The sequence below is a fragment of the Leiobunum rupestre genome, chromosome 6 (assembly GCF_980474605.1).
Source record: "Leiobunum rupestre chromosome 6, qqLeiRupe1.1.hap1, whole genome shotgun sequence".
In the NCBI taxonomy this organism is placed as follows: Eukaryota; Metazoa; Arthropoda; class Arachnida; order Opiliones; family Sclerosomatidae; genus Leiobunum; species Leiobunum rupestre.
The window spans coordinates 51,357,309-51,371,917 of NC_143389.1; the positions used below are offsets into that span (position 1 = coordinate 51,357,309).

The 14,609-nt window shown below is 40.0% G+C and overlaps 1 protein-coding gene across 1 annotated transcript in view; it reads right to left on the reverse strand.

Annotated features, from left to right (window-relative positions):
* Positions 1 to 2,647: 2,647 nt before the first annotated feature.
* The window catches only part of LOC149941433 (uncharacterized), a 36,827-nt gene continuing 24,865 nt past the window's right edge, over positions 2,648 to 14,609 (reverse strand). Inside the window, exon 2 of the mRNA XM_090178942.1 lies at positions 2,648 to 3,764. Within this exon, the coding sequence (XP_090035068.1) occupies positions 3,214 to 3,681 (468 nt within the window). The 5' untranslated portion in view covers positions 3,682 to 3,764 and the 3' untranslated portion in view covers positions 2,648 to 3,213. The remainder of the gene's footprint in view (positions 3,765 to 14,609) is intronic.

The following is a 14,609-nucleotide window of genomic DNA, read 5'->3' on the forward strand; positions in this document are numbered from 1 at the left end:
TTAGGGATTTTCCTTCTGCATTGAATAGGCTCTTAGGGATTTTAATACGTTCATGGTATTATTTGAATTAGGGATTTTTGAATGGTTCATTGAGCGCACCATGAGAAAAATAAAACTTATGGACACATTATTTTCTGTCTGTTAAAAAATGCACGCCAGAAGAGTATACAATTCTGATAAAACGTAATGTTTACATACACGTTTTGGCTAAAACAAAAGACTGCCGGAATTTGATGATCTTTCATAGGATAAAAATAAGTTAATAAATTAATAAGTATGATACTTGTATATGCATTTTTCTGACTAAAGATCTCTTTTAATTTACCAAATGGATAATGTCGATATGTTATGGCCCTTGATAATGTTCAGAAATATGTAGTTAAACTTCAAATTGATAAATTTCACACACCGAAAGTATCACACTAAATCTCTAAAAAATAGCGCTAAATTTCAATACTTAATTTGTAACTAAAACATTTCGTAAAAAATGTTAGCTAAGTATCTTACTTATGACATAAGTAAAAGAACTTCGTTTTATTTTAAAAACTCGTGGCTTAACTGGCCTTCCAATTAGATTAGTTTATCGCGCGTGAGATCCTTGAATGTTACAAAAGCCAAAAGCCTAATTGTGTTCTTTTATCCTTAAAAATATGGTAATATTGTTCCGATTTCGAGACAAGTTACGGTTAAACGCGAAGTTGTAATAATTCGAGCAACGTTAAGCCTTGTTTGGCTTAGAAGAAAATTACGATTAGTCACGCGGCGCCGACGAAGTCAAACAAAGAAACGCGTCCAGCTATAAGAGGTCGAAAAACCTTTGTTCCGTCGTATAACAAAGGCCATCAGCCGGTGCGAGGAATTACGTAAATTCGGTCTGTCTCTCTCGATTAAGGGAAAACAGGAGAGTACTCCGGCACTAATCCCCGGGTTTTAGCGAAACGAGAGAAGCGTAGCGATTCCCTCAGAGCGCCCACACTAGAGACAGCCCAAGAAAAACATCACCCTGACAAATCTCTCCAACGTCCTTTAATAAAGGGAATCCGGCTCAATTGTTATTTGTTAGAAGAAGGATGATTAAAGTTAACCCTTATCTCCTCAACGGGCGATGGGATAACGAAGTCGAGTCTTAGCCACTACGGACTACGGAATGAAGGTCGTGTTGTTGAACTATTAACGCGTCATCGTGATGTTAGTAGCGGGAAAACGTACCAGCGGGCCGAAGGAAGCTAACAAAAATGGGGTCAGCACCGTGTCTTTTTATGAACCCTGAAACAGCGTGATGTTTCCCGCTGGCGTTCTCTCTTCGACGTCATGAAGCCCCGAATAAAAGACACATTTCCGAGCCCTTCAAGGGTGACGCGCAGGGGCGGATTAACCCTTTGGCGCCTATAGCTTAGGAAATATAGTGAAATCTGCCGTCAACTAAATATGTGAAGAAATAGCAGGCACCTTTTGAATTTCTAGGTTTTCCGGTTGAACTTTCAGCTTTCATATATATAATTTCAAACTCGGTCGGTAGGCGGCGATACTTATGACCAAAATTTAATTTACCCAAGAAGCCTATTGGCATTGTCTAACGGGTTGGTCAGTTAAGTAGGGGCAAGCCAAGAACTTGGACCGTGGGGCTTTATCAGAGTTTTGGCGCCCCTAAAAAAATGCCGCCCTAGGCACGTGCCTACTCTTTGTAGTAGTTTATTACGCCCCTGGTGACGCGTTCAAATTGTTTAACATCGCGACTCCTTACTTTTCCTCCGTGTCTGGAGCGAGTTCACGCCCAAAATAGAAAATTCTGATTGCCGCGTTAAAACTCATACGGCGAAATCGATCTGCTTCCGCGGACTAATAGAACTCGAAGGAAAGAGTCTGATTTTCTTTTAGAAATCCACGAATACACGACGTGTATAACGTTTTCTTTTCGTTAGGCCCGAATTCCCTCGACTAAAAGGCAGCTCGGCCTCGGGTCACGAGGGGCTTCGGGGTTATGAAAGCCTTCAACTTCATCATTATACCCTGGCGAGCAACTTTCAACGCGGATAGACGCCGGATGTTTTATATGGCAGATTGATGAATGATCAACCACCATCTTTCGCTATCAGCTTCGCTTCCTCCTTAAGCCTGACGCTTTACATTTTCGGGGTTTTTTTTAAGTCGAGTGTCTCTTACCAGGCCTTAAGTTAGCGGTCAGTCGCTTTACGTGGAATCTGAACGGTTGCTATAGCTCCGACGTTAGTATTCGGTGACTCCGTTCAGAACGCGGCCACGGCTTCGAAGTCTCGTAAAATGATCACGTTTTTACTACGTTCGTAAACGTTTTTACAAGTTTCGCGGGGTAAAAATGAAGAGAGGGTTGTCGTTGGGAGGGGAAATAGCGTTTTCTCCAAAATGGATGACCTCGCCACTAAATTTATCAACTTTCCAAAGTGACTTTGTAATAACTTTTATTATGGATTACTTCTTTTGGACATGACGCGTTGATATTTTGACGTTTCATCATTTCGTTCAACGTATACGCGTACATGAAGTCCGTAAAAATTTTACTTACTAAACTCTTACCAACTATATACTAGATTTTACATGATCTAAAACGCTTCTCGTATATTGGAAGATGATTATAAATTAAAAAACCAACTACAGTTCATATCGGCAGAATGTTATACTTTCGATAAAAATGTAATAAATAATCGTATTTGGTCGTCTCGCGCTAGTTTTGATTCCGTTGGATTTAGACAAGCACTGACGAAGTAGTCTAGATACGAAGACATACTAGGTTATACACATATTTCTTTCGTACAACGTATGTAAACGCTTTTACGCTAAGTAGAGCCGCCGTGACAACTCCCGGCGTTTTCTCTTCGGGATCTTAGTAATCCTTAAGAAATATTTTCTCCTCTGACGCTCCGGGAGAAAATTGTATTTACACATCGCCGGTTTTGGCCGTGACAACACGCGCGCCGAACTCGGAATACGCGGGGTGGATTTGGTTTCCTTTATTGAAGAAGTCCGAATATTTGGCGAGCAAAAACCCGCCACTTCTTTTCTTTCGCATTTTTCTCCGCCAAAGAAAGAGAGGAGAGGGGGGTTTTAGGTAGCGACGTCTGGCTTTTCCAACTGAAACATTTCGGGTTTTTAAGATAGTTTTTCTTTTTTCTCGGAAGATCGGAGTGAAAAGGGATTTAAGGAGGGAAAGGACGGTGAAAAATGTTTTCGAAGATATCAAACTTGGCTTTCAATCTCGATCAGATTTGACAGTCGACGCGTGGAAGTGGGCGAGCCCTCGTCGTCGCAAGTCACGACGGACGGCGCCGGCGTGTTCGGATTCGACGGGCCGGAAACGCGTCTTTTGGAGAGGCGCAAGAATCGCTCTCGTCGAACGAATTCGTTGTACAGATTGCTGAGTCGCGCTTCGTAGCGTTCAGTTTTGACGTATTTCAACATGAGGATGAGCAGAGCGGCCGCGTACAAGGCCAGCACCACGATGACGTACAACACGGCGTTCCATTGGCTCTCGGCGTGCATGTCCATAATGGCCTTGTGACCCGGAGGGATGGGCGAGGTCGACGGCGTGTGGTTGCATCTCTGGTCGATGATGGCCGCCGCCGTGGCCAGAGGGGCAGCCGCCACCACTTGGTTGACGCTGAAGGTGCTCGCCTGGTTAGAGGTCACCATGGACACGGTGGTCATCCCGCGCGCCGGATCTCTCTCTCTCTCTCAAGTTCCACCGTCCTTCGATACCATGTTACGATCGAGCAACAATATCGTCAATTCTGAAATTAAAAATAATTGCTTGATTAACTGAATTTATTTTGTCTATTTTTGACCTATTTCCAATATTTCCGTTGGGTATTCTTAACGTAAGCATGGACCAAATAATGATAAATAATGATAATAATAATGACATGACTCTGGTACCTTCACACGTACTAAATCGGTCGTCCAGCAAAAGTAACAGGCGGCCATTTTAGTAGGGGGGGGGGGAGGAGCAAAATCTAAGTCGGAATTCGGAAATAAGTGGCGGTTGTTATTCGAAAATCCTGCCATATTGGTCCCTCATTTTTAGATTAATTTTAACGATTCTAGGAAAGTATATATAATTATATATATTATACTAATTATGAACTTAGTATAAAATTAAGTACTTACATTAATAACCACACTATATATGATAACTGTGAATAAATATTCCACGATATTTGATTCGACGACCACGTGTATTATTTTTGAAAACTGCCCCTAAAACATTTGCCCCCAAAATGACGTAGGTCCGCGATCGCGCGTTTTCCCCAATAGGGGGCAATAGTGGTCGGGTGCTAGCGCTGTTGGACGGGTTTTTCGCATAGAGTCATGTCCTGGATTTATCATAATTAGGCCCGTGACGTAAGGAACGTAATTATCAGGACCGTATTAAGCGAAGTTTCGCCCACGGGCCATATCTCAGTGAGCGCCCCCAAATTACCCCAGAACACAGGGGGGGGGGGGGGGGGGGGGTGCAACATTTTGTCCCTACTCAAAATGCCTTATTTTATTAAATTTCAAAAAATAATTTGGAGTTCCTGATTTGATATGATTATAACAAGATTTCTTCGGCACACCTATTTAGATGGCAATTGATAATAATAATAATAATAATAATAATAATAATAATAATAATAATAATAATAATAATAATAATAATCAGCTAAGCTAATATCCAAGGCACCACCATCGGCTTTAGGTCAACTAGTGACTTGTAAAGCCAATTACCAGTACCCCCTTCCCCCCCTTAATTCGGCCATGATAATTATAGATTTATGTTCTTACTTAATACTTCTAATTACGTATATATTTAATTGTTATATCTTCCTACAAATATAACAGAGCCTTAACTATAATTTCAATAAACCGAAGATTCGTCTTCTGGGATTCGTGAACCGTCCTATAGAAGCGCGACGGTTTCACAAATCCGCAGCTGCCCTTTTAAATGGTTCGCTAATTGATGTAGGAAAAGTTAAGTGGCAGACTTTTCAACAAGTTTCCGCAGAATTCCATAAACCTTTCGTCAAACAAAGTTGGCAGCGGGGCCAAAGCGTTCCGAAGTTGCGATTCATACGGCAACGGCGGTTCGCTTAATGATAGCTTTCTCGACGAAACTATTCCGTTCCGCTTTCAAGGTTAATGTTTGCCAATACGTGGAGTACGCCCTTTGGGCCTTTTGTTATTCTACTCGCAAATTCTCGGGAAATCTTCATTTGCTTAATCAAATTATTCAAATTTCGCACTATCCTTAATCGCGATACGCCACGTATTGCCGTAGAGATTACGGTAAATACGGGTTAGATTGGCACCGAATAAAGTCTAGGAAATCTTAGTATTGGATTTTCAAAGATGGGTGAAAGTGATTTTTGGATTACATATGTCAGAATATTTTCCAATAGACTGTTGTAATCCCTGAATTTAACGCTAGCTGTAGTACGACGTGTTAGCTACTGGGTTAAGGGAGTTTCCCCCGAGCTCTTCACTTTCCCCTTCCATAAAGACTTGTTGAGGTTAACGGTAATAGTTTGTGTAGGGAGCTGTTGGTTCGTGTGGCTTGAAGGGCCACCTCCCTCCTACGCGTTGTAACCCGGCCACCTGAATTAATGATTTTAAAAGTCGCTTGATGACTTAGGCCTAAGGTGGTGCCTTGCATATAAGCCTTCGTTGCTATGGACAACGCGCAACCAATTAAATTAAGCATTTTTTTGTAATTAACGACGCGTTAAATCACGGACCAAGAATCTGTTTCCGGGTTTTCTTGAAGCGGAAGGCGTGGCCTAAATCGTAAGGCTGTTCTGTCAAGAAGTCCTTTCATAATTCCGTCCAACTGTCGTGACGCGTCGTGGTTAGAAGTCAACTGCAGCGACACCACGTTGGTTCGGACTAAAATTCTCCGTGATTTCCCGAATCCCAACACAAAAGGTCGTTTTTTTTAGTTAGGACAGCTTGTCCTCTCGGGTACATGGTCCGTGGTTCAATTAAAAAGTAATGGAAGGGACAAGCTGGTCTTCTTTTTTCAACGCCAGCTATTAATCGCCTCATTATTTTAAGGAAGCTGTAAAATAATATCCTCAAGGAAAGGAAGGCTTGGATTGAAAAGGGCTTTGATGGGACTCTCTTCCGTTAATAAAGATGAAGCTCTCCGTTAAAAGGTTAATGAGCCGGTAAGTACAGACTTATAAAGCGATTGTCCCGTGCATAATATCGTCTTTCTAAACATGGGTGTCTCTTTGGATGGAGGTGAGTTTTTTTCATTGACAAAAATTTTAATTTTGGTGACTTTTTTTTAAACAATATTGATTATATAGTCTAGAGTTGACGAAAATAGTACTTATCCCTTATTCAGTATGTTCCAACTCATTAAGTTTCACCACGTCATTTAGTAAAGAGTGACGTAGAATGGACGTCATACGCGTAAAAATAATCGCCTATAGCGAGCAAAATACTTCACTTGAAAAGCAAATTTTGACGCGTCGGTTCAACGTCTCAGCGCGAAAGCTCCCAAGCTACAAGTCTCACTATAATGAGTGAATGAGCGGGTGTTAGGCCTTGGCTGCGTTCAGTAAACGCTCAACGGACTCCTTCCGCGTTGAGTTTGCAAGCTCTCTCCCCACTGGTTTAAGGGGTTTCCCCGACCTCTTCCATAAAAACTTGTTGAGGTTAACGGTAGTAGTAAGTGTAGGGAGCTGTTGGCTCGCGTGGCATGAAGGGCTTGCCAACGCCCTTCTACGCATTGTAACCCGGGCACCTGAATTAATTAATTAAAAGTCGCTTGATGACTTAGGCCTAAGGTGGTGCCTTGGGTGCTTATGTTTTTTTTATTAAACGTTGAGTCCGGTTTCTTACTGTACGATTTTTCGAGTTTCCGGTTTTGACGTCACTTTACTCATCGGTTACTCAACGAAGTCATCGGCTGTAAGAGCAGGTTTATTCGTTGCGCAGCGTCATAGTGAAGTCACAAAACGAAGAATTGCGCTATAATTAATTTAATTGGCGTTAAACTTAAATGGATTTATTAATAATTCTTTTGTTTTGTCTAGTAATAATTACGAAAAAGCCAAATAATTAACAAAAGAGCAATATTTTATTTAAATTATTTCTATACGTGGAAATTTCTTTTAAGCCTTTGTTAACATGAGGTAGCCCAAAATGGAAATTGTTATAAAATTTCACAACCTTTTTAACCCTCCTTTGGGATTTTACATAGTTTAAACTCCTCCCTTGAACGATTTCTGGCTACGCTACTGTTCTGAACCAAGGTGGGTAGAGCTGCTGCTAGTTAGGACGGGTCTGAACTAAACCAACAAAGCGCTATTATTCTATAAATGACTTTCAGAAACACATTAACAAACGGAGGAACTGTCACACTTACGCGAATCGTAATTATAAACTTATGGTTTCGTAGAGTCTTAAAACAAATAGTCATTTCCCCATCTGTCAATCTCTTTTTGCGTTCACTAATGCAAAGAACACCTGCGGCTTCCACATTCTTCCGACTCCCACTCGTATCTCTGTCATGGCCGTTTATTCCGTGATCGAGCGATGGCGGCTGAATTTGGTGGAAGAAGAGGAACAAATGGCCCGTGCTACCAACAAAAAAAATGACTCCGCGATGAAAAGACACTAATGACGCAGTCGTTTAAAAACTTCAATACGACGGTTTTATTTTCCCCCGCCGATCATTCTATTTTTGTCGAGCTTTCCTTCTTATTTATCGTGCACCAGCGGATAAACCCTATTTTCGCTCTCATCATCGCGTGAGATATGACCAATAGAATCGCCTTCCCACCGTTACTCAAACGACTGATAATGTTCGACGGACTTATACCCGCTACTTCGCGATTTCACGTACAAAACGGTGTAGTTTGCGTTGGGAAATAGTTCGGTTCGAAATCGGGTGACCGGGAAGAAGAGAGCCGGGTTTGTCTGGTTTCCGGAAGAAATAAAAAACGATTTTTCCATTTATTCTCCATTTCCGCAACCCCACGTACCACTCGATGAAGTGAATCTCGCATTTCGTGGCCGTCATTAACGTCGCTAACGTATAAACCTTGACAAGAATGTATTGGGGTTCGCGGAGAATACGAAACCGCGTCTATAACCTTTGTTTTCAAGATTCCCGGAAGATAATCTCCACCCACACTTAGATACAGAAAGATCCAACCGTAGTGTCTTCCACCCGAACCGGGAGAAAGGTGGATGACTACGCGAGGGGGAAAGGAGGGGCGTGGTCTTTCTTCCTGCGAGAGGTGTGCTCACGTATTATCCGTTCCTTCGAATGCATTCTTGCCCTTAATCGTAGCAGAGATTATTTTCCCGTTTTAAAACGGTATCTCTATTTTCCCATCGAGACGTAAAACGTTTTATTCTTATTCATTAAAGTTTGTTTATTATCGAAAGTTTTAAAATTTCTCATATAGTCGCTTTAAAGGGCTTTTACCATCTTTGCTATCCTGGATACTTAAATTAAATGTACCGCGCTAGTGGATTCCTCGAAGCCTTGGGTACTGGCAGTGGCTGGTTCTTAACAGGGCGAGTGAGGTGGCGCTTTCCGGGGGCCCCGATTTCAGTGTTAAACTATTTTTGGGCTCCTCTCTCGCTTCTTAGGGCCACGAGTACCTGAGTGGAGGCGGTAGCAAAATATTTGGTGATAAAATTATGTATTTGTATGGTATATTTGCTAGAGACTTTCACGACCACAGATCAGTGTTTCGACAAAAGCCAGTCTAATTCAGTATTTAATTAAATAACTTTTATGAATACATGTATATTATTATATTATGTATAACAGAATTATTATATCTGGTGGTTTTGATAAATTATTGTAGACCCAAATGTGTTTTTTGAAATTTTTGGACGGCGAATTAGGTGGTAGAAATACATTGATTGTACCCCCGCCTGAGATCTAGGAGGGTACAATGTACCCCTTTTCCGCCGCCACTGGTTCTTAATGGAAAACCTTTATTGTATAAGAAAAATTCCTAGTACATGTTAAAGGTCAGTCACTTGTCTGAAACCTTGATAAATCGAATGTTCGACCTTGACCACGGCAAAGAGTAATTTGTCCGGTAAAAACTAATACTTTTCGATCCGAGAGAGAGAGATGAGTTCCAAACTTTTGATTGAATTTCGACTATAAGACCGTTACAAGTACAAGCGCGCGTTCAGACAAACCATACAATAGACGGGTTAAGCCAAAACCAGTAAACGGCTAGAAAACGAATACTGGAAACGTGTAGAAGATGCAAGCTGTACACAGAAAAGGTACGTCTACACTCCTACGAGGTTCTCCGTTCCCGTTTTCGGGCGCTGCTTAACCTCTCTATTACTATATTTTTTGCCATGCTTTAATAACGAGGGATGGAAAGGCAAGCGAAAGTGTCCCAATGATTAAGAAAGTCGTTCTTGGTCAAGTGGCAGGTGGGTACATAGCAATATATATATATATATATATGGAATCAGACCCTGCGCAATCTCGTATAAGAGGCTCTACGTGACTGTTTCACGCCACCTTATCTTTTTTCTTTAGAGATGCCCTTCTTTTCAACTTTCTTGTAAAAGGCGGCCAATCTTATTTCAGGTTTCTCGATAGCGCGCGTGCCGTTCTTAAAATTTGGCGTTCCACCGACCCCCCCCCCCCCTCACTGTCTCCTTTTTGCCGGTAAATACAGATTATAGTGTTTCCCCCCCCTCTTGTACTCCATAAAGGAAAGTCATAATCGATACCCCTCCCCCCTATCTTATACATCATCAACATTTGGATAAAACCTCGCACTCTACAGTATTACTTTTTTTCTCTGTATATCGGAAATCGTGAAGGGCTATTATAGTTTTTCTACTGGACATATTACTATTATCTTTTTGTTTTCACTATCGATCAAGAGTTTACGGTGTCAATAACCCGCGGAAAAGCGATGGTCAGTCGGTTCATTGAAAATTCGGATAACGTTACTTCTTCGGAAGACACTGGTATTAGGGACAAAGGCTTATTTTTAGTCGAAACCGAAACTGAAACGTTGGTAGTGAGGGCGGGCGGTTATTCGGGCGCACTCCCGGAAACAAGGCCCTGGGAATTGGCAATTATAGGCTTACTTTCGGTTCGTTATCGAATTTCAACAGCGACATGTTAATGCTTAAAATGGCTCATTCTAAGACCGAAAATTAGACCCAAAAAAACCTTCCTTTATATCGGGTTAGTTTCTGGGTTCGACTTGCAAATTTGAAAGAGGAGAATTTAGAGGGTATTAACCCGTACAATACTCTTTAGAAAATTTTAAATTTTTGGTTCGCGGGGATTATATAGCGAGGCCGATCTTTCCCGTAATTACTTTCGTCCCTTTCCTCCAGGCGGCGCTCCAGCGCGGTTCCTTATTTAATAAACTTGATAAAGAAAGGGATGGAGCGAGGCGCTGTCCTGCGGGCTTAACTCGGCCGTGTCATTAATTTGAAACTTCGACGAGAAAGTTGGGAGTATCGGTCTGCCGAAGGATAAAGGCCGTCTTGGACGCGGATCCGAAGACTGCCAACTCGCATTGACCGCTGTTTTCATCGATCAAGGGACTACGGAAGAAAGGTTGGCCTCCTCTAAGCCCACCATCTTCCGCGTAAGGAATTGGAATGGATAATATAGACGAAGGCAGAAGTCTATAACAATCCCCTTCGGCGGGAAGTACGAAAGCAATGGTCAAATCGAGTGGAACTACGTAACAGTGGCGGAAGAGTAATATTAAAAACTTGTCACTAAAAGTAGCAACGGCTCCCAATCTTCATTGGTCCAAAATCCTCTCGCAACCGAAACTAATTTTTCAAGGAAATGGCTCAGAAACTAACCTAATCTAATTATAATAATAAACGCTGTGAAAAATTAGGCCTAACGAATTTCATAGATTAACACAAAGAAACCAGATAACGTAATTCAAAGCCAATGAAATTGGGAATCGCTGCTACGTTTAGTCGCTTCTTCGTAAAGTACGCTTTCGGAAATTGGATGGTTGCGGGTTTAAATCCAGGCTTTGGAAATATATCATTTTAATTTCACTTGCGCAAATTGTATTCTAAAAAAAATAAAAAAATTAGAGACCAACAATAAACTTTTTAATACTTGCGCACAAAACAACTTTCTTCGTTTCTAATTTTTAATTTTTTTAGTATAATTATAATTCCGTTAAAAGTTTTACTTTTCCGTTTTCTCTAGATAAATAGTTTATTTCGATGATATAAATATTTAGTTCTGCACCATTTAGTTACAGCAAACGCTTGCATTACGACTACAATATGCAATAGGTGTTTTCATAAAATCCGGCTATGTTGTTTTCCCCACCGACAAAAATTGCCTCCTCAGTCTTTGATGGGAGTTCAGTTCACTACGTTCCAGTTCTAAAACCATCGGCGCGACTCGCATGAATGTACGTCAATAAGCTGCCAAACATGTTTCCCGAAAAATCAATAAAAACCAAAGACTACAGCCCGTTACATGTCCCTTCCTAGAGTATATCACCTCCTAGGCTGTTCTTTGATGGGGTTGTATGAAAACACCTATTCGGCCGAATGAAAGCCACTGCTTTTAATATATTTAGTTACTAATCCGATCTTCAAAGCGCTGATTCTGTAGTTTATGGCGAAACAACATTTTTACATAGACTTCTGATGAAGCCTATAGAATATTTACAATTTAAAATAAACATGTTTTCTTACTTTGGTGACCCCGTTTTTTATATAATCGTCTCCAAGGGCGAAGTTAGAGGTTCGAACTCACCCGAAATGGATCGAGGGGTACAAAACGTAACATTCGTTTTAAGTCACAAGAGGGGTAGAAAAACTTAGGTGGTTCTTAAGTCTCAAGGGGGTGCAAAGTTTGAACCCCACCGGAAGTAAAATACGCCATCGTGTCCATTTATAAGTCTCTTTGAGTTAAAAAAAAAGACTGAACAATATAATCGCAATTTTAACTTTGACAAGGCAGATTTAGACTCCTTTTAATAATCCATAGTTAAAGTTTTTACTTGGGTTCAAATTTCAGGAAACCGAGATATAACGAAGATATTATAATTTAATTTTTTTGAAAGTCTATCGTGTAAGCACCCAATTCGTTAGTATAAATAAAATTAATGAATGCTATCTTTAAAATTATAGGGGTGGCTTCAGAAATATTTATGTTGGCTCATATAGTGTTTCCAACGAAGAACTGATCGGGTTATTTAGGTTAATCTTTCATATTCCTCTCACCAAGAAATCGTTTTTCAAATTAAATCTGATTTATTATCTCAAGTTACCAATCTGAAGTGATCTGTAGTAATTAATTTAATCAGATTCAGTTATCTGAGAAGTTAGCTGACGCTTACATTTGGTATATATATAAATCTTCTGAAAAACAACTAAAAATAAACGTATTACAATAATAAATAATATGTAAAATCAATAACTGTGAGGCATCTTAAATCTGTTCACCTTCCATCTTTCGATTTACCGTGAATTCAGATTATTTTCGGGCCTAGACTATATCTGGTTGGCCTTTTTACTCAAATCAACTGATCTGAAAATATTTGAGCGGCAACGCGGATAATTTGATAACTGATACCATGTTACCTGAACTCCTTCTGCGTTGAGTTTGCAAGTTCTCTCCCCACTGGTTAAAGGGGTTTTCCCACGAGTTCTTCGGTTTCCCCTTCCATAGAAACTTGTCTAGGTTAACGGTAATAGTTAGTGTAGGGAGCTGTTGGCTCGATCTCGTGGCATGCAGGGCTTGCCACCACCCTCCTATACGCATTGTAACCCGTACACCTGAATTAAGGGCTTCAAAAGTCGCATGATGACTTAGGCCTAAGGTGGTGCCTTGGGTATTAGCCTAGCTGATTATTATTATTATTATTATTATTACTTCCTCGGTTCAGATAACGAACTATTATCTGAGAATCGGTTGGAAACACTAGACTCAATAACCAATTTCAATTTAGTAGACTCTCAATTTATTTTACCAGAAAAAAACTATATTTTACATACCCCCGCGGTGCGCAATTCCATATAATTAAAATCTATTTTCTGTGAGGGAACCAGATATTTTAATACCCTGAATACTACCACCTCAGTTGGTCTAAAATGTTTTAAAAAACAGGCTAAGCTATTTGTTCAAAATGTTACCTAACTTTATTTTATAAATAATTGTTGTATAAGAGTTTAAATTTTTATTTTGGTTACTTTTCTTTGTTGCTGTAATTCTTTATTTATTGTTTGTTTTTTTTAATATATATTTTTTGAAGAAAAAAAACACACAAACGCCGGTTAAAAGTCATATAATGACATAGCCGGACCATGGAAACGTTTTTTTGACGTCTGAAATAAAGAACTTAAAACCATTGATTTATAGGACTAGTGTAAAAGGAAAATAAACTAAATGCAAATTAGGAATCAGTGCAAACTTGATAAATAGTGATAATTGTTCGCCGCTTTCAATATAGAAGAATGACGCTTAGAATGAACAGCAGTTTACAATTCAAGTTCTCCTCCGCTAATTTGAAGGAACTGAAGCAAAGGGGGTGGCTGAGCGCTGGCTGATATCTTTCTCCGGATGGAATTCAGCGAGGAGGAGCCGATGGAAATAATCGATTCCCGTTTAATGTCTGCCCCTCCGCGCCAAGAAGAGAAGCTTTCGTTTTCCATCTGCAAAAATCCCCGAAAAGAACGGACTCCCCCATTTGGAAATTGCCTTCGCTTCAATATCGATTTGGGTCTTCCTTTTGTTATTATTAGCCGACCTGTTTCTTTTAATCCAATATTATCGGAATCATTTCTCGACGTTTTCTCCCTCTTTGCAATTTTCTATTTCATTTACATTTAGATACTCGAAGTATGAGTGATAACAGAAGTATGCAGTGCTGGCGGTAAGAAAATATTTGGTGGGGCACATAAGTCAAAATTCGAAGCTGCCCGCAGAAAATTACGTTTTTTTTGTTAAGCCTAAAACGCTGATTATTTCTGTTTTTTGTTGGTTTTTCTAAATTTGTCCATATTTGCTGGTGATTTTCACCACGATAGGCGCTTAAATAAATCATCCTTCAAGGAAATCGCCCAGAAGTAATATTTCCTAGAGCTAGGACCCGCGAGGTATTGTTGATATAGTGCTTGTTGAAATAATGGAACCTGTTGCTGCCGTAAAGGTTAAAAATGTCCATTATTTTAACAAGCACTATATGTAAACAGTTACTTGCAGGTCATGGCTCTCGGAAATATTACTTCTAGGCGATTTCCTTTGAGGATTATTTATTGAAGCGTCTATTGAGCATTGTTTAATCAATAGCTTAGTCTAATTCAGTGTTTAATTAAATCACTTAATTTATGTAATTATATTATGTGTAATATATTTATTATTTCTGGGGATTTTGGAAAACTATAGACCAATATGTGAATTCTTATATTTTCGGAGGGGTAATTTGGGGAGGGTGGTACAAATAGATTGATTGTACACCTACCTGAAATTTAGGAAAGGGTTTTAGAAATTTAAAATATTCCTTTGAAAAATCAGCGGTAGTTACATGTAAGAAAAATTACATATACTTCTGCTTATATGAAAAAAATACTGCGGGTTTGTTTATTTTGATTCG